Source organism: Moschus berezovskii, chromosome 2 (genome assembly GCF_049115385.1).
Source record: "Moschus berezovskii isolate FMDL1 chromosome 2, NW_MosBer_1.0, whole genome shotgun sequence".
NCBI lineage: Eukaryota > Metazoa > Chordata > Mammalia > Artiodactyla > Moschidae > Moschus > Moschus berezovskii.
The window spans coordinates 111,301,527-111,322,053 of NC_142461.1; the positions used below are offsets into that span (position 1 = coordinate 111,301,527).

General features: G+C 41.5%; 1 protein-coding gene across 4 annotated transcripts in view; it reads left to right on the plus strand.

The window, feature by feature from the left end:
• The window catches only part of CERS6 (ceramide synthase 6), a 395,115-nt gene that overhangs the window by 115,376 nt on the left and 259,212 nt on the right, over window positions 1-20,527 (plus strand). For all 4 annotated transcript variants that reach the window (XM_088829883.1, XM_088829891.1, XM_055398899.2 and 1 more), the window contains exon 3: window positions 3,261-3,391. In XM_088829883.1, the coding sequence (XP_088686009.1) occupies window positions 3,261-3,391 (131 nt within the window). The remainder of the gene's footprint in view (window positions 1-3,260; window positions 3,392-20,527) is intronic.

Genomic DNA, 20,527 nt, shown 5'->3' on the forward strand with positions numbered 1-20,527 from the left:
TCCATTCTAAAGGAGATCAATCCTGGATGTTCATTGGAAGGACTGATGCTAAAGCTGAAACTCCAATACTTTGGCCACCTCATGCGACCAGTTGACTCACGTGAAAAGAGTCTGATGCTGGGAGGGAATAGGGGTGGGAAGAGAAGGGGACGACAGAGAATGAGATGGCTGGATGGCATCACCGACTCAATGGACATGAGTTTGGGTGAACTCAGGGAGTTGGTGATGGACAGGGAGGCCTGGCGTGCTGTGATTCATGGGGTCGCAAAGAGTCGGACATGACTGAGTGACTGAACTTAACTGAACTGAACTAAAGTATAAATAAATGCTTCCCTAGTGGCTCAGTGGTAAAGAATCCACCTACCAATGCAGGAGACGTGAGTTTGATTCCTGGGTTGGGAAGATCCCCTGGAGAAGGAAACGGCAACCCACTCTAGTATTCTTGCCTGGAAAATCCCTGGACAGAGGAGCCTGGTGGGTTACAGTCCATGGGGTCACAGAAGAGTCTGACAAGACTTAGTGACTGACAATAACAATGAAGTATAAATAAACTTATATCAGTGAATATAAGTGGATTTACCTCATCTAATAAAAATAATTCAGATTTAGGTCACATAGCTTATGGAAGTTACCTTTATATAAAGTAATTATAGACATTTAAAATAAAAGAATGAAAATAAAAGGTTTATAGACAAATATAAATAATAAAGAAAGTAGGATTTCTGTTTTTATTTAAAGGAAGAGTTCTGGACCAAAAAGTTGAAATGAAATGAAATATTGGCTTTTTATTGCCAAAGGATACAATTCACAATGAAATTAAAATGGTTATGAATATACATGCATTAAATATGAGTGTATCCATATACTTATAGAAAAAAACAAAAGAAAAACTTATTTAATAGTAAGAAATTTTAATTTACGTCTGGGTCATGACAGGTCAAAATATGAAACAGAACATATAAAAAACAAAATATAGCAACTAATTCTAAAAAGTATAATGAGGACGATTTAAGGGGTACATTTTGAACCCTGTATTCTGAATATAGAGACTATACTACCTTTTCAAGAACATGTTAAATATTTTTAAAAATTAACCTTTAATTATATAAAAATGGTAACAAATTTATAAAATAGGCACAATTTACTAATACTAGAAATCAGCAAATTTCTTGCTTTCTTAATTAACTTTTGTGTAAAAATAAAATTTCAGAATATTTAGGAAACAGTGATGAAAGTACTACTTACTATGCCAAAGTAGTACTCAGATGAAAACTCATATCTGTATATATATATATATATATGTATATATACACATACACATACGTATATATAAAACCACTTAAACACTGGAAAAAGATCAACAAAATAAATGAAGGCAAATGGAAGAAATTAATAAACATAGAAATTGAGTTAGCAAAACTATAGTATTGAAAATTAATCCAGAATTACCTGTCTGTTTAATTTTTTAAAACCAGTCAGCTAACATTCATGTCCACAAATTTATCTCTCTATATATGTGTATATGTGTGAAAGCTATGATTTTTCCAGTAATCATGTATGGATGTCAGAGTTGAACTATAAAGAAAGCTGAGCACCGAAGAATTGATGCTTTTGAACTGTGATGTTGGAGAAGTCTCTTGAGAGTCCCTTGAACTGCAAGGAGATCCAACCAGTGCATCCTAAAGGAAATCAGTCCTAAATATTCATTGGAAGGACTGATGCTGAAGCTGAATCTGCTTTACTTTGGCCACCTGATGCAAAGAACTAACTCATTTGAAAAGACCCTGATGCTGGGAAAGATTGAAGGCAGGAGGAGAAGGGGATGCCAGAGGATGAGACGGTTGGATGGCATCACCAACACAATGGACATGAGTTTGAGTAAACTCTGGGAGTTGGTGATGGACAGGGACGCCTGGCGTGCTGCAGTCCATGGAGTTGCAAAGAGTTGGACACAACTGAGCGACTGAACTGAACTGATATGTGGATAAAATAACCCATGACAATGTTATTTATTGCAGCATTGTTTATAGTAGTGGAAGTGTGGAAGCTACCTGAGTGGGCATTAGTAGCGGAGCAGATAAGTTTAGTTTTGTTGAATGACAGGTCACCCTCATGTAATTGTTGGCAGGCTGCTCTCTAAGACAAAGTAGAGAGGAGGGACAGAACTCATATGTACTGAGATTTGCATCCATTTTTGCATTTGGTCCTCAGCACTGTTTAGGTGGATAAGTAATCTTCCTTTGAACAGGTGAGGAAACTGAGGCTCAGAAAGTTCATCAGAACAAGAACTGAACCTATGTCTGTCATCTCCTAATTTTCTGGAAATGAGAGTGAGAAGCAGAGTAATATCCTTATTATTGTTGTTCAGTCACCCAGTCGTGTCCGACTCTTTGCGATCCCATGGACGATAGCCCACCAGACTTCTCTGTCTATGGGGATTCCCCAGCAAGAGTACTGGAGTGGGTTGCCATGCCCTACTCCAGAGGATCTTCCCTATTCTCATACGTTGCAGGCAGATTCTTTACCAGCTCACCTACCAGGGAAGCCCTCCTGGAATTTGCTCAAACTCAAGGCCACTGAGTCGATGATGCTATTATATGACAAGCATAAATAGGGTCTCTTTCTACTTCACCAAGTTTGCATTTTCAAGTAATGCATAGTCATTGTAAAAAAATCTGATGGAGTTCTAGTCAAAAGGAAGACCAAGAAAAGAATAGTCAAGAGGAACGTATAAAGAAGTGAAGAGAGGGGAAATTGAAGAGGAAGAAAAAGAAAACATGTCTTTTAAGTGGAATTGGTACCTTAGGCTAAAATGGCATATTAGGGGATTATTCCAGGCTTTTTGTCTGTCCTACATTATTTTTATATTTGATAATTGGGCACAGTATTTTCTCCTGAGAAAGTGAAGTATTTGAATGAGGTCTTTTGGCCAACACACCTTTACTTAACTCCTTTCCTGGTAGCTTGGTGGAGCTGGCTTAGCCAGTTGGCCATTTCATTGAGTCTCTGTTACTGATAAGAAGTACAAGCATTAGAGTGAGATTTATATTTTCAGTGCTGTTTCATAATGAGTAGCTTTTTTTGTCCTAAGTGGTTGTTTTTGTTCATGCTGCTGATGGAAGGCCTTGGTCCTCAGTATTCAATATAGCAATCTAAGTAGTGGATAGAAAATACAGGGAAAACAATTATCTCCAGAATAGACAAGGGCAGATCTGTTTATAGTGAAGATGAAAATGTTTTCCTGGTACCTTGTTTCATAGCATCCTGATGAAAAGAGATTGGAGGGCCTCTCCAAGCAGCTGGACTGGGATGTTCGCAGCATTCAACGCTGGTTCCGACAAAGACGCAACCAGGAGAAACCAAGCACGCTGAAGAGGTTCTGCGAGAGCATGTGAGTTGCTGTTTATCTTTTTGAAAGAAAAACCTGTTTAACTTATTCATTCCATCCCTGAGGTGAAAAATAATGGCTTGGTGCAGGCTCCAGCAGGACCCCCACCCCCACCCCCGCCACACACACACACACACAAAGCATGCCTTCTGGTTGAAAAAAGTAGTCCCTGGGAAACTGGGAGATAGTAGTTTGTCAGAATTTGTGATTTCTATATCTGATGCAGTAAATGGAGTTTGCTTCCTAATGGAGTTTCAACACAGCAGGCAGATTGCAAGGCCTACGATGGTATATTCAGTCAACTACCTTTGAAATGCAGCACAAAAAGCCATTACTTTTATATTCTGCATTTTATTAGAGGGGACTTTGTCACGATGTTCTTTCCATTGATAAAAGCTGAGATACTAGGATATATTATCAGAGGGTCATGATGATGTCCTGTCTTCCTGGAGTTTTAAGAAATGGCTATGGTGAGTTTAACGAATCATTGCTTGAAGTGGAGGGTGGAATGAAAGTCTCTTCCATTTCTGAAATGTGAACTTTTTGATGTGTAAATTAGAAGTCAATAAAGCTGTTAAAAATAGTAAAAGACTTGCAGAGAACTCTTTGAGCACAGTGTTATTTTGAACTAGTAACACTCAAAACCCACATCTGTAGAAAAGTTAGAGAAAGAAATATTGAAGCATCAAGCACATCCCCAGCAAAGGCAAGATTCTGCCTCGAGACTGGTTGCTTTATGGTCTTCATCCTTTGAGATGAGACTGTGCCTTTGTCTAACAGTGCTTTTCTTTGGGAGCTTTTTCCTGACACCTGGTCCCTTAAACAATAATGCTGTCAGTATAGCTCTTTGCTTTTGGGGTCGTAGTTGCATTTTCAAGTTTAGCTTTCAATTATACTGAAAAAGTATGTTAACAATTGCAATCTAAAGCTTAGAGGGAAATGTAATTTTATGGGAGATGTGAATGAGAGGCAGAATAATATCATAAATCCTCAGGCTGGATAAATATGGGAAACATAAACAGGGTCTTCAGAAGGTCAGAATATTTATAAAACCTGGACAAACAGCCTAGCAGATAGAATATGCAAAGCTATTATTGAACTAGTGGCAGTTTATGGAAGAAGGATTTATGGATCTGGGCTCCTGATCAAAAGCCGGAATAGGTTCCTGGTCTGGTTGTACCACATGCACAAAGGACCTGGGCTCCTGCTGAGCTGCAGGTCTGAGTAGAGGGGAAGAGGGCTTCTGAGATGGTGCTAGTGGTAAAGAGTTGCCTGCCAATGCAGGACAATCCCTGGATTGGGATTGTCCCCTGGAGTAGGAAATGGCAACCCACTCCAGTATTCTTGCCTGGAAAATCCCATGGGTAGAGCACCCTGGTGCGCTACAGTCCATGGGGTTGCAAAGAGTCAGACACGACTGAGCACCCACACATACAGGGTCTAGGCACATGCCCATGGGGTGAAATTCATGTGCCATCTTCCTTTCCTTCAACTTCTTTGGTAACTCAGTGCAATCCCTTTCCATTCTATACTGAGTCAACACCACTTTCTGCGCCAGTATGCATAGGAATCAGCCTCCTGGATCTTGTTAAAATGCATCTGATTCAGTTGCTCGGTCTGGGATAGCAGCCAAAATTGAATATTTAACAAGTTCCCAGGTGATTCCACTGGTCCGTTGGCCACATTTTGAATAGCAAGGCTAAACAGTGTACCAGTGTCTTCTTCCTGAATTCAGCTGGGTTTTATCTGCATACCACAGTTACCTGGATGGTCATGGTTCCAATCAGTTAAAACTGTTTTTAAATGATTACTAGAGACTTGGTAATGTGAAAGCACAGAACAGGTGGGTGGTGCATACAGTACTGATTAGGATCTCCTCCCTCCAGAAGCTTCATGATAGTGTCAAGGAGATGGGACAGAATATCTGAGTTATGTATGAATCCATTATAAATACTAAGAAATAAACGTCTATGTGTTCTATATGGTTGGTATGGACAGGCAGTAAAGATTAAAGGAGAAAGATCAGCTATGGGTTAGGGCGTAAATCAGGGCTCCTGGGACTAGAACAGTCTGTACCGGTGGCCTTGACCTCTCCTTTGTTCTTTCTTGACTTCTGAGTTGCCACCAGGTTTTTATTCTTGCCTTTCCAAGGGCCTTTGTTTGCACCATTTGTTCTGCATTTTCACTGGGTCTTTAATGGGCTACTTCTCCAGATTTGACCTTTATCTTTCTCATTCTATCTTCTACCTTCTCTCCCTTCATCAGCATCTTACAAAGTTATGTGTCCAGTGCGGAGGTTTCTTCTGCAGCATCATTCTGCTGTCTCCCACTGGCAGCTCTGATTTGCTTTCATGTCTGACTTTCCTCTTTCTCCAATTGTTTGTATGCCTCCATTCTGTTAAAGCTGGAAACTCAACCCAATTAGCCACTCCCATTAGTTCCGCTGGTTCTTTGTAAAGCCAACTGCTATGGCGCTGATCCTAATTCCTCTCCTAGGTCTCTTATTTGTCTCATACTTACAGATATTTTGTTTGCTGCAAAAAAAAAAAATACAGTTTCCTAAAATACTACTGTCTCCATGATCTGTTGGTTTACAACTTAATGATTTTTCTGTAAGATAAATCTTATAGATAAATCAAGAGGCTCTTGATGAAGGTGAAAGAGGAGAGTGAAAAAGCTGGCATAAAACTCAACATTGAAAAAAATAAGATCATGGCATCCAGTCCCATCACTTCATGGCAAATAGATGGAGAAACAATGAAAACAGTGACAGACTTTATTTTCTTGGGCTCCAAAATCACTGCAGATGGTGACTGCAGCCATGAAATTAAAAGATGCTTGCTCCTTGGAAAAAAAGCTATGACAAACCTAGACAGTTTATTCAAAAGCAGAGACATTACTTTGCCAACAAAGGTCTGTATAGTCAAAGCCATGGTTTTTATAGTCATGTATGGATGTGAGAGTTGGACCATAAAGAAGGCTGAGTGCTGAAGAAGTGATGCTTTTGAATTGTGGTGCTAGAGAAGTTTCTTGAGAGTCCCTTGGACAGCACGGAGATCAAACCAGTCAATTCTAAAGGAAATCAACTCTGAATATTCATTGGAAAGACTGATGCTGAAGCCGAAGCTCCAATATTTTGGCTGCCTGATATGAAGAGCTGACTCATTAGAAAAGACTAATGCTGGGAAAGATTGAAAGCAGGAGAAGGGGACAACAGAAGATGAGATGATTGGATGATATCACTGACTCAATGGACATGAGTTTGAGTAAGCTCCAGGAGATAGTGAAGGACAGGGAAGCCTGGTGTGCTGTAGTCCATGAGGTCTCAAAGAGGCAGACATGGCTGAGCTACTGAACAACGACAACAGCAATATCTTAGGTTCTTTAATCTGAAAGCTAGAGCCTTGCTTTTGTTTGTTTGGTATTAGCCACCCAAATGACCCCTTTCCTTCTAGAGGGCTCTGTTTTCACTGTCCATTCCTTGGTCACTCCAGCCTTGGTTTGTGGTATGTTCTTGGCATGGGACACCTGCATTCCTCTGCCACACCCTTTTATCCCTGACCCATTCTTCAAACCGTAGGCCTTCTCAGTAATCTGCCATGACACTTGGATCTGGAGTAAGCACTAGTTCTTCTGAATTTTCAGAGTTTTTATTGTAAGTACTAGTCATTTAATACTGAATCAACATGCTTTGTTTATGTGAATATTTAGCTTTTCTTAGCTTGTCTGTATATTTTCACCCTAATTGTATCACATGTTCTCCTTGAGGACACAAGAATTGCATCTTGTTTTTCTTACATTCTTCTCAGCCTTTATTACAACATATGGAGTCTGCTGAGTAAGTATTTTTTAAGTGACTGTATGTTATGAAGGCATTATTTTGGAAGGGTTTGCTGATCTAAATTGGCATCCTGCCTCCCCAAATGAAGAGTGCCTAATATAGACACCATTTGGCTTAAAATTTGTCTGGGAAAATTACTGAACAGTGAGACAATTTCAAAGACAAGAGTGCAGAGGAAAGATTGAGGTGGCAAAGGAGAACATTTAGACAACACCTTGAGGAATTAAGCAAAATTATATTGGTCTATATGTGTAGATGTGTCATAGTTATATGTGTTATATATAGTTATATATATATCATATACATAGTTATATATATGTCATAGTTATTTGCTCGTCAATGTAAAAGATGATCTGAAAAGCTTGTTCTCAATCAAGGATGCACTTCACAGGCACCTGCTGTTCTTTTCAAAATACACACACCTAGGCCCCACCTCAGAATGTCTTATTCAGTATAGAGACCCAAGTGAGGGCCTATCTTGGAAGGAATACCCTGAAGACTTATAATAACACAATCCTGGTTAAGAAGCACTAATCTCTGAAAAGAGATGACTGCTTTTCAAAAGTACTAAAATTCAAATTCGCAAGACAGCACAGATTTGGGGCTTGTAGATCTAGGCTCAAATGCAAAGATTCTATAGTTTTTCTATTATATAAGTTATTATTTTAGAAACTATAGAATTCCTTCAGGGGAGCTTGTTTCATCTTTTAGCAGTGTAGAACGGCACTGAAATGCATGCCAAACAGTGCTGGTAGCCATCTGTTGGCCTGTCCAATTTTTGGCACACCCATTTAATACAGATGGACTGAGTAGAAGTTGTTCTGCAAGTAATGTGTTGAAACATTGATGTGATTTTTTTTTTCCCTTCATGCTTGATGTCAGTCATCAGCAGCTGTGTTAGTTTTGATTAATATTTTTTCCAGAAGCTTTTAAATCCTTATTGGCAACTGAAATAGAGATTTTCAAGAGTGAGTGAACAGTTTATAAAAAGGAGATGACACTTATTCTGAAAGTTTTATTTTTATTGAAAATATTATTTTTATATTATCTTGATGCAGTTGTTAGAGGAGGAAGGCAAAGTTTCCATAGCCTCAAACCATGGATCTTCCGGCTAAAAGCTCCCACTTAGAACCAAGTTTCTCCTAAATTGAATTGTATTGCAGTTTGCTCCATATGGACTCTTGTAAGATGAAGGCCTGAGATTGTCTTTTATTTGTTGTTGCTGTTCAGTCACTAAGTCGTGTCCTACTCTTTGCCACCCCATGGACTGTAGCATGCCAGGTTTCTCTGTCCTCCACTATCTCCTGGAGTTTGCTCAAATTCACGTCCATTGAGTTGGTGATGCTATCTAGCCATCTCATCCTCTGTCATCCCCTTCTCCTTCTGCCTTCAATCTTTCCCGGCATCAGGGTCCTTTCCAGTGAGTTGGTTCTTTGCATCAGGTGGCCAAAGTATTGGATCTTCGGCTTCAGCAACACTCCTTCCAATAAATATTTAGGATTGATTTATTTGTTGGTTTGATCTCCTTGTTGTCCAAGAGACTCTCAAGAGTCTTCTCCAGCCCCACAATTTGAAAGCATCAATCGTTCAGTCCCCAGCCTTCTTTATGATCCAGCGTTCACATCTGTACATGACTACCAGAAAAACTATAGCTTTGATTATACAGATTTTTGTCAGCAAAATGATGTCTCTGCTTTTCAATATGCTGTCTAAGTTTATCATCACTTTCCTTCTAAGGAACAAGCGTCTATTAATTTCATGGCTATAGTCACCATCCACAGTGATTTTGGAGCCCAAGAAAACAAAATCTGCCACTGCTTCCATTTTTCCCCTTCCATTTGCCACAGAGTGATGAGACTGGATACCATGATCTTCATTTTTTGAATGTTGAGTTTTAAGCCAACTTTTTCACTCTCCTCTTTCACCCTCATCAAAAGGCTCTTTAGTTCCACTTCACTTTCTGCCATTAGAGTGGTATCATCTGCATAATTGAAGTTGTTGATATTTCTTCTGGCAATCTTGATCCCAGCTTATGATTCATCCAGGCCTGGATTTCTCATGACATACTCTGCATATAAGTTAAATATGGAGAGTGACAAAAATACAGTTTTGAACCTATCAGTTGTTCCATGTCTGGTTCTAACTATTGCTTCTTGACGCACATACAGGTTTCTCATGCGACAGGTAAGGTGGTCTGGTACTCCCATCTCTTTAGGAATTTTCCAGTTTGTTGTGATCTGCACAGTCAAAGGCTTTAGCATAGTCAATGAAGCAGAAACAGATGTTTTTCTGGAATTTCCTTGTTTTCTCTATGATCTACTGAATGTTCACAATTTGATCTCTAATTCTTCTGCCTTTTCTAAACCCAGCCTGTTCATCTGGAAGTTCTCAGTTCACGTACTGCTGAAACTTAGCTTGAAGGATTTTGAGCATAGCCTTACTAGCATATGAAATCAGTGCAATTGTCTAGTAGTTTGAACATTCTTTGGCATTGCCCTTCTTTGGGACTGGAATGAAAACTGACCTTTTCCAGTTCTGTGGCCACTGCTGAGTTTTTTCAAATTTGCTGACATTTTGAGTGCAGTCTTTTCTTTAGGAATTCCATTTTAGTGTTGATGCTGATTAAAACTCCCCCAAGTGCTGCCATATATGGATGCTTCTGTTCAGTGGCAGCACATTGACTAAAATATGGGAACCTTCTGGCACCCAGGTAAAGGACTGGCAGAAAGGTCCCACGAGCTGGGCCAGGCAGGGTCCTGCTTATCAGGATGAGCTGCACGTCCCCCAAGGGAGGATCACTTCCTCTTCCTTGGCTGCGGCTTTTTCAAAGGAGTAAGCTATCATCAGTGCTGTGAAATGAAAGTCCGGTGTGCCCCCCAAAAAACCAAAACCCTTTTGGAATTGTGACTTTATTTCTGCAAAAGAGCCCCACTGTGATCTTAATTTGTGATTCCCTTGAAGTAAGAATGTCCATGTGTAGAGTCTTCTCTTGTGTTGTTGGAAGAGGGTGTTTGCTATGACCAGTGCGTTCTCTTGACAAAACTCTATTAGCCTTTGCCCTGCTTCATTCCATGCTCCAAGGCCAAATTTGCCTGTTACTCCAGGTGTTTCTTGACTTCCTACTTTTCCATTCCAGTCCCCTATAATGAAAAGGACATCTTTTTTGGGTATTAGTTCTAAAAGGTCTTGTAGGTCTTCATACAACCGTTCAACTTCGGCTTCTTCAGAGTAACTGGTTGGGGCATAGGCCTGGATTACTGTCATATTGATTGGTTTGCCTTGGAAACGAACAGAAATCATTCTGTCGTTTTTAAGATTGCATCCAAGTACTGCATTTTGGACTCTTTTGTTGACCATGATGGCTACTCCATTTCTTCTAAGGGATTCCTGCCCACAGTCGTAGATATAATGGTCATTTGAGTTAAATTCACCCATTCCAGTCCATTTTAATTCACTGATTCCTAGAATGTCTGTGTTCACTCTTGCCATCTCCTGTTTGACCACTTCCAATTTGCCTTGATTCATGGACCTAACATTCCAGGTTCCTATGCAATATTGCTCTTTACAGCACCGGACCGTGCTTCTATCATCGGTCACATCCACAACTGGGTATTGGTTTTGCTTTTGCTCCATCCCTTTATTCCTTCTAGAGTTGCTTCTCCACTGAGCTCCAGTAGCATACTGGGCACCTACCGACCTGGGGAATTCCTCATTCAGTATCCTATCATTTTGCCCTTTGATACTGTTCATGGGGTTCTCAAGGCAAGTATACTGAAGTGGTTTGCCATTCCCTTCTCCAGTGGACCACATTCAGCTGTGGTCCATGTGATCAGATCGACTAGTTTCCTGTGATTATGATTTCAGTGTGTCTGCCCTCTGATGCCCCCTTGCAATACCTACCATCTTATTTGGGTTTCTCTTACCTTGGTCGTGGAAAATCTCTTCACAGCCGCTCCAAGAAAGCACAGCCGCTGCACCTTACCTTGGTCTAGGGGTATCTCCTCAAGGCCGCCCCTCCTAACCTTGAACGTGGAGTAGCTCCTCTCAGCCCTCCTGCGCCCACGCAGCCACCCCCTGTTGGACGTGGGGCAGCTCCTCTCAGCCGCTGGCCCTGGCCTCAGGCGTGGGGTAGCTCCTCTCGGCCGCGCCTCTTTGTCTGGTCGGTTGCGCCGGGGCCGGCGTCTCCCACGTCTGATGTTCAAGCAGGTTTTAGAAAAGGCAGAGGCACCAGAGATCAAATTGCCAACATCCGCTGGATCATGGAGAAAGCAAGAGAGTTCCAGAAAAACATCTATTTCTGCTTCATTGACTATGCCAAAGCCTTTGACTGTGTGGATCACAATAAACTGTGGAAAATTCTGAAAGAGATGGGAATACCAGACCACCTGACCTGCCAATTGAGAAACCTGTATGCAGGTCAGGAAGCAACAGTCAGAACTGTACATGGAACAACCGACTGGTTCCAAATAGGAAAAGGAGTGCGTCAAGGCTGTATATTGTCACCCTGCTTGTTTAACTTATATGCAGAGTACATCATGAGGAACGCTGGGCTGGAAGAAGCACAAGCTGGAATCAAGATTGCTGGAAGAAATATCAATAATCTCAGATATGCAGATGACACTACCCTTATGGCAGAAAGTGAAGAGGAACTCAAAAGCCTCTGGATGAAAGTGAAAGAGGAGAGTGAAAAGGTTGGCTTGAAGCTCAACATTCAGAAAATGAAGATCATGGCATCTGGTCCCATCACTTCATGGGAAATAGATGGAAAAACAGTGGAAACAGTTTTTTGGGCTCCAAAATCACTGCAGATGCTGATTGCAGCCATGAAATTAAAAGACGCTTTCTCCTTGGAAGGAAAGTTATGACCAACCTTGATAATATATTAAAAAGTAGAGACATTACTTTGCCAACAAAGGTCCATCTAGTCACGGCTATGGTTTTTCCTGTGGTCATGTATGGATGTGAGAGTTGGACTGTGAAGAAAGCTGATCGCCGAAGAATCGATGCTTTTGAACTGTGGTGTTGGAGAAGACTCTTGAGAGTCCCTTGTACCGCAAGGAGATCCAACCAGTCCATTCTAAGGGAGATCAATCCTGGGTGTTCATTGGAAGGACTGATGCTAAAGCTGAAACTCCAGTACTTTGGCCACCTCATGCGACGAGTTGACTCACTGGAAAAGACTCTGATGCTGGGAAAGGTTGGGGGTGGGAGGGGAAGGGGACAACTGAGAATAAGATGGCTGGATGGCATCACCGACTCTGTGGACATGAGTTTGAGTGAACTCCGGGAGTTGGTGATGGACAGGGAGGCCTGGCGTGCTGTGATTCATGGGGTCGCGGAGAGTCAGACACGACTGAGCGACTGAACTGAACTGAACTGAAGTAAGGATAACTCAACAGTGAGGTAGGAGTGGCTTAACCAGTTGCCCACATATTACCAACTTAATCAGTATTTTTATTTGCTAGCTGTTTTACTTGGACAAATTATCGATGCTGTCATGTGACCTATGGAAAAATGTGAAGCCCAATCATTGATGGGGTTAGGGAGAGGAAATAGGGCTCTAAGGATACAATGAATTGAGTTGTATATCCCTTTATTTCAGATCAATCTTTGATCTGAGGAAATTGTGTGGTGAATATATTCAACAAGTTTTCATAACCCAGCCACCTGTTTGCAAAAAAAAAAAAAATCTTACAACAACTGAATGATTGTAAACTGTTCTAGAATCTTCCATGTATTTTACAGTCGGATGTTGGGTGAAATTTTGCCAAAGAGAAAATTTGACTTAGGTTATTTTCTTTCTCCATCAGATCATGACGTAAGCCTCATTTACAAAGTAACTACCAAAGTTTCCTGAAGGTTAATGTAATTTTTAAAGTAAAGAATAAGAAAGTATTATCTTTTAAAGGAATATAATCTTTATTTATTTATTTATTTTTTTGGTACTAGGATTTATGACTGGCAAAGCATTGATGCTGGTCCTAAGTCTGGAAAAAATTAGTCCTTAAAAAAATTGAAGGACAACCTCTTAGTTCTTGAAAAGTACACTGTGGAGTTGTTTTGTTACTGTTGTGATGGTGATTGTTTCCCATTAATATACAACAGTCCTTGGATTGATGAACAACTTTTAAAATACGTAGTTACACATCTAGTTATTGTTCAGCTTTGGTTGAGTCAGTGAATGCCCTGGTGATCATGAGTATTCTTGACTATTTTAAATGGTTTTAAATCCATGGCTTGTATTCAGGTCAGTTATAACTTGGAGCAGGGAGCAGCAAATTTTTCCTGTAAATGGAAAGGAAATATTTTCAGCCATGTGAACTTTATCACAATACTATTCAGCTGTTGTCTCAACAAAAACAGAGACAAAGCACATGTGCCTGGCTGGGTTCCAATAAAACTTTAATTATGGGTACTGAAATGTGAACTTATCATTTTCATGTGTCATGAAGCATTATTCTTTTTTTAATTTATTTTATTTTTGGCTGCATTGGGTCTTTCTTGCTGTGCGAGGGCTTTTCTCTGGTTGCCGCAAGTGGGGACTGCTCTTTAGCTGCAGTCACAAGCTTCTCCTGGCGGTGGCTTCTATTGTTGTGGAGCACAGGCTCTAGGGCATGTGGGCTTCAGCTGTGGCAAGTACGTGGGCGTAGTAGTTGTGGCTTATGGGGTTAGTTGCCTCGCAGCATGTGGGATCCTCACAGACCAGGGATTGAACGGGTGTCTCCTGCATTGCAAGGCAGATGCTCAACCACTGGACCACCAGGGAACCCCCTGTGGAGCATTATTCTTAATTTTTTTTTCAATCATTTAAAAATTTGAAAACTATTCCTAACTCATGGGCTCTAGGAAAACAGATGGCAGACTGGATGTGGCCAGCAAGCCATAGTTTGCTAAATCCTGCTACTACTATTAGTAGTTCTGTCAGAGTTTTATGAAAAAAATTATATGATGTTATAGCTACAGGCATAGTCACCATTGCCCAAAGAGTTGCCATTTAATAGAAGCATTAGAACAGTTCTGTAATCAGTGTGTGTGTGTGTGTGTGTGTGTGTGTGTTTAGTTGCTCAGTCATGTCTGACTCTTTGCAACCCCATGGATTAGCCTGCCAGGCTTCTCTGTCCATGGAATTCTCCAGGCAAGAATACTGGAGTGAGTAGCCATTCCCTTCTCCAGGTGATCTTCCAGACCCAGGGACTGAACCCAGTTTTCCTGCTTTTCAGGCAGATTCTTTACTGTCTGGGCCACCAGGGAAGCCCAGTGCCCATCTCTAGTATTTCTGGGACACAGTGCTTTGATGCTGTACTGTTTCATTAGTCCATCAGACCCTCTTTGAAGCTGTTAGTATTCTTAAGAGAGTGTAACTTTCACTACAAAAATTCTGAAGATTGATGAATTGAACTATATATACAGTCTAGTCTTCTGCCCTGAGAAAGCTTTTGAAACTTTTCTCACTTTTTCTACTCCACACCTACCATCTGTGAAAAGTGAACTCAGCTTTTCCATTTAGATCAAGCATCTCACATTCCTTGATGGCATATGGCTAGGCCTCTAACTCATATGTACCAGCTAATTAAGGAAAACAGATTTTCACTAAAAATATCAGAGAGGCCACACTTTGGCCGAGCTGACTGCATCTGAGGTACTGCTGGTCAGTTTTCTTTAAATCCTGGATTTCTCAAGGCTCTGTAGTTCTCCCAATAATTTTATTTAACATGGATAGTGATGAAAAGGACACAGTATATGGCAGAGTAACTGTATTTATTAAGGCTTAATGTTATTTAATTCTTGTCTGCCAGGTTTTGAATCTGTATGCCATTTCTTTTTGTTGTGTAGTCTGTTTTAAAAGTTATTTATATCCGATTTAGAACCAAATAGTGAAAATCATTACAATCAACTTTGATTTTAGAGGATGTATTCCCTCTATATATGTATATATAATGCTTATTTAAAAACTGGGGAAAAACACTCCAAAGCCTTCACTCAGATATAAACACTTTAACTTTTACTACTTGTACAGGATTGTATCGATTTCTCCACACAAACACCCATGCATGTATGTATCTGAGCGTGATTTCTGCCCTCCTTGAGATCTTTTATAGACCCTGCCTCCTCAGAGTGACCCCTCCTGGAGTCAGTGCCTTCCACTGATTGAGGCTATGGAAGCATTATGTCTTATGCGTTATCTTCAGTCTCTGTGATCATTTACCCCTGAGTGGCAGTGGAGCCACTGTGCTGTAACAGAATGTATATATTCCTGAAAACCACCACGTCAGGCACAATCACACTTGAAAACATAAAAACACAATGCGGGGCTTATGAGAAAAATGAGTCAGGGGCCGAGCACGCAAAGCACCATCAGTGACATATTTTAAATAAAGATAGGAACCTGACAGACATAGCATAGTTTCACACATGTTAAATGGTTAAGAAATACGTGCTGACTATAATACATATGGCACTTTACCTTGAAAAAGATCTGAAGTCCTCCTGTAATTTGGTATATTAGTTTCCTGTGCTGTGTTCAGTCGCTTAGTTGTGTCCGACTCTTTGTGACCCCATGGACTGTAACCCACCAGGCTCCCTGTCCATGGGGATTCTCCAGGCAAGAGTACTGGAGTGGGTTGTCATGCCTTCCTCCAGGGGATCTTTCCGACCCAGGAATCAAACTGGGGTCTCCTGCCTTGCAGGTGGATTCTTTACCAGCTGAGCCACCAGGGAAACCCATATTCATTTGTTCCGTTCAGTTCAGTCACTCAGTCGTGTCCGACTCTCCGCGACCCCATGAATCACAGCACGCCAGGCCTCCCTGTCCATCACCAACTCCCGGAGGTCACGCAAACTCATGTCCATCGAGTTGGTGATGCCATCCAGCCATCTCATTCTCCGTCGTCCCCTTCTCCTCCCACCCCCAATCCCTCCCCGCATCAGAGTCTTTTCCAGTGAGTCAACTCGTCTCATGTTAGGGATGCATAATTAAATACCACACAGCAGAAATGTATTTCTTACTGTTCCAGAGGTTGGAAGTGCAAGATCAGGACATGACAGAGTTGATTTCCCTGGAGACCTCTCTCCTTGCCTTGCATGTAGCTGCCTTCCCCCTGTGTCCTCACAGGGTCTTTCCTCTTGCACCTTCATCCTTGGGGCCCTTTCCTTTTCTTAGATGGACACCAGGCATACTGGACTAGTTTGCCAGTCTTGTGACCTCATTTAACCTTAGTTACTTCCTCAAAGGTCTATTTCCAAATACAGTCACATTAGGGGTTAGGGCTTGAATACATGAATTCAACCCAAATCAGTGTGTGAGGGGTTATAGCTCACAAGCTGCTTGAGGGGGTGGGAGGAGGGTAATCTGAAATGGGAGGAAAAGTTGTAACAATGGTGGGTTTATCTCACAACGCACGTGAACTGAAGTAGCTTGGAGATGTTGAGGGGTGTGTATGTATATGTATGTGTGTGTTTTGTGTATTCCTACACTGCCTCCTTCCTCCTCCTAGAGTGAGTGAAGTCGCTCATTCGTGTCTGACTCTTTGCGACCCCATGGACTGTAGCCCACCAGGCTCCTCCCTCCATGGGATTCCCCAGGCAAGAGGACTGGAGTGGGTTGCCATTTCCTCCTCCTAGGTCAACTCATTATAGTTTTCTGCTTTCACCTAGTGTTTCTGGCAGATTAAATTGCATGTAAGCTAATATGAAATTCATGTTAAGCCCATGTAATATTGGGAGATATTTATGATTTCAGCATATGGTTTATAGCAGGATTATGATGTAGTGAACTCTAGGAGCCAGGTCTGTCTCTAATATAAAGAGGTATGTGGGGGTGTTTGGGAGAGTTGTCTGACCACCTTAAGCTTCAGTTTCTTTGTTTGTAAAACAGGCGTAACAGTAGTGCCTGCCTCATGGGGCCTTTGTGAAGCCTAAAAGGAATTAACATGTATAAAGTGTTTAGAGAGGTGTCTTGCACATAGTAAGCAGGTAGTAAGTAAATGTTAGCTGCCTTACACATCACTGGACTCTTAGTCACATTGGTGTGATAGGAGAAGCAACAAATAGGTAGTACAGTGAGCCCTCCTTCTGCAGATGTGGAACCCGCGGCTCTGTAACCTGCAGGTACAGAGGACTGGCTGTACTATGCCATTTTTAAAAGGGATTTAAGCATCTGAGGATTTGGGTATCTGTGGGCATCCTGGAACTAATCCTCCATGGTTACCAGGGAAAGACTATAGCCTGTCACACCCATGCACTGGCTGTGGGCACCTTCTCTGGCAGAGGTGGCTGTGGCATTTGTCATTTGGAGAGGAGAAATCCAAGGAGATGCATGGGAAGCAGCTTCTCAATTTAGAGCAAAACTCTTTCATCCTGTGGAACCCCAAGGGGGCAGAATCCATGTGGGCTCACAGGGCTGTCAACTTGGACTTTACTGACACATACAAAAAAGATGCAAAATCCACCTGAATTCAGAGCATTGGAGCTTTTGGCTGGCTGCTAAGTAGTGATGTGACAGAAGTGGATGAGAAAAGGTGTCCTACTTCAGTAGGGAGCCAGGCCCCTGTGCCTCTAGAAGCCCAGGCTTTTGAAGCACCACATGAGAAATGTCAGAACACACAGTGAATATCTTTGAACCACAGAGATTTAAAATTTGCCCAGGCGCTTCTGAGAAGGACACAGCTTGTCTCCGCCAGGAGGGAGGGAGGAACAAAGCTGGGTTTCCCGCAGTGCTTGCTTTGGTAAAGCCCTCTCTGCTGGAGCTGGGATAGTCGGAGCAGCCTTAGGAGGTCAGTGTGGCCTCTGGGGACAGAGTTTGCTGTTTAGGTAATATTTGTTGGTTACCTCCTAAGTGCAGGTGAAGGTGTAAGGGGGCAATGGATCTTGTACATATTTGAGGACAGAAATCAGATTAACCGGTCCCTGTCCTGGCTCAAGTTCTGTTACCCTTAGCGAATATGGTAAATTTCCCAGATGCCTCTTCTGTCAAGGGAAAATGACTCCTATTTAGGGGATTAAACGAGAGTCTCTCAGTGCCTGGTTCCCTTTCACATAGGCTGCAGAGTTGGGTAAGCATCAGCTTCTGACTTTGCAGGACTCACCAGGCAGTTGATTTTGTTATTAGTACAGTTGTTAAACACCTTAGCTATAGAGCCATGAGCTACAAGACTTAAGTGATGTGGCTCCTTTCTAGGACTTCTTTACTGCTCCAGCCATGGGATTTTATGGGTCTTGTATATTAATTTGCCATCAGGAGAACTGTATTTTAGGTTGTTGAGAAGGAAGTGCTGTTGCTTCTTCTTGGGAGTCCAGTGTGGTTTCCCCCTCCTCCTCTCCTTCTCTTTTGTCTTTTGCCCCCGCCCCCGACTTTGCACTCACCTCCCGCCTGGTGCTGTTGCAGGGCCACTTGCCTTCTGCTTCTTCCGAGCTATTCTCTCTTCTGTGATTGTCTCATGGTGGCCACATTCTTTAGCCAGGGGCAGACAGGAGGTGTAAAAGAATCCTCTATCATCACTAATTTAGCTGTAATTGTCTTAAAAGTTGGCCTTCCCAGGTGGCTCAGTGGTAAAGAATCCATCTGCCAAAGCAGACGTGCAGGAGGTGTGCATTCGATCCCTGGATTAGGAAGATCCCCTGGAGAAGGAAATGGTAACCCACTCCAGCATTCTTGCCTGGGAAATCCCATAGACAGAAGAATCTGGTGGGCTACAGTCCATAGGGTCTCAAAGAGTCAGAAAAACTGAGCAACTGAGTATGCACACACATCTTGAAAGTTGAAACATAATATGTGACTCCTGACATTTGATTTTAGCACCTAGTAATGTAAGGGGTGAATGCGTTTCTCTGTGAGATGATGATAGTGGGGAGGGTAGGTACTTGGAACAGAACAACAGGCGGTCCAACCTTGTCTCTTTTGGAATGATCTAAGCAGATTCCAAGTGACTATCAGGGAAGCAAGTCTTTGAGGTTTATTTGCAGGCCTCCCCGAATCTAAATTCATAATGAGCTCTCCATGTGATTGGAAACTTAGCTAAAAGCAATTAAAGCTAATTATTTTCATTCTAAATACAACTTGAGCTGCTGGCTTTGTCTTTAGGGCTGTCAGGATATGAGCAAGCTATTTTAGAAAAATCACTTCAAATTTGGCCAATTTTTCTTATTTTGCCCATATACTGACTCAGAGCAGAGCAGTTGCCCACTGATAGGAGGCTATATACTGTGCTTAGGGCTCAACTGTGTAGAAATTTAATGATACTGTTGTGTGGAGGATGCACTGTGAGTGAGGCAATTTCTGCGTGCCACACACATGGTGCACCATGACACACAGGTCAAGGCAAGCAGCAGAGTTTTCACTAAAGGTTAGTACGTGAATCAGCCATAGCTGTTGTACAGCAGAAACCAACACAATATTGCAGAGCAGTTTTCCTCCAATTAAAAAATAAAGGTTAGTACGCAAGTCTTGGCTGTATTGCTTAATTCTGCAGGATTCTGATAATGCCTGCACTCTCTATATTTAGCCCCAGATATAATGAAAATTCATGTTTTCATCTTCCATCTGGTTGTATTACAATAGGTTTTCTTTCAGATGTAGTGGACACCTAATGCAGGTAGGAAAACTAGACTCCCAACAAGGAAAGGAAATATATATTCACCAAGGTTATGTTATATTCTGGATTCCATAATGGGGCCTTTATACTTAACCCTCATCACCACCCTCTGTAATGTGTTCAGTCTTAAAAACCTGTCTTACCTGTGAAGAAACCAAAGCAAAGAGGAGTGGAGTAACCAACCCAGCACCATGCAGCTTGTGTCTGGCATTTCCACCATAAGCATCCTTGATGTAGACATCTTTGCCACAAGCATTTTTGCCATATAACTAATTAGCCATAAAGCAGTTTTTCCTTCAGAGATACAATAGAGAAAATGAATAACAAAATTAAATGAATATGAAAAATGAAAAGACTATACTGCAAAACACAAAATACTTGAATACATTTAAAATGGGTGTTGATTCATGGCAATACTGTGCCAATAGCTAATTTTATTTTGTGGGTTGTATGTACCTAAGCACTTATCTTTGAAGTCTTTTGTTCGTAGTATAAACATTTTTTGCTTGTTGATTCATTTCCTTATTTAGCATTGTACTTTTTCTTTTTTTACTAAAATTTCTTCCTTCATTAAAAAGAAAGACAGGATTGTTTTAATTCTTAATGTATGTTGTCATATGTCCATCTATAGCCGTTCTAGAGTTCTATGGGAAATGTGGGTTCAACTCTGTGCCACTGTGTAGCCCATTCTGAAAGCTAAGACATGGG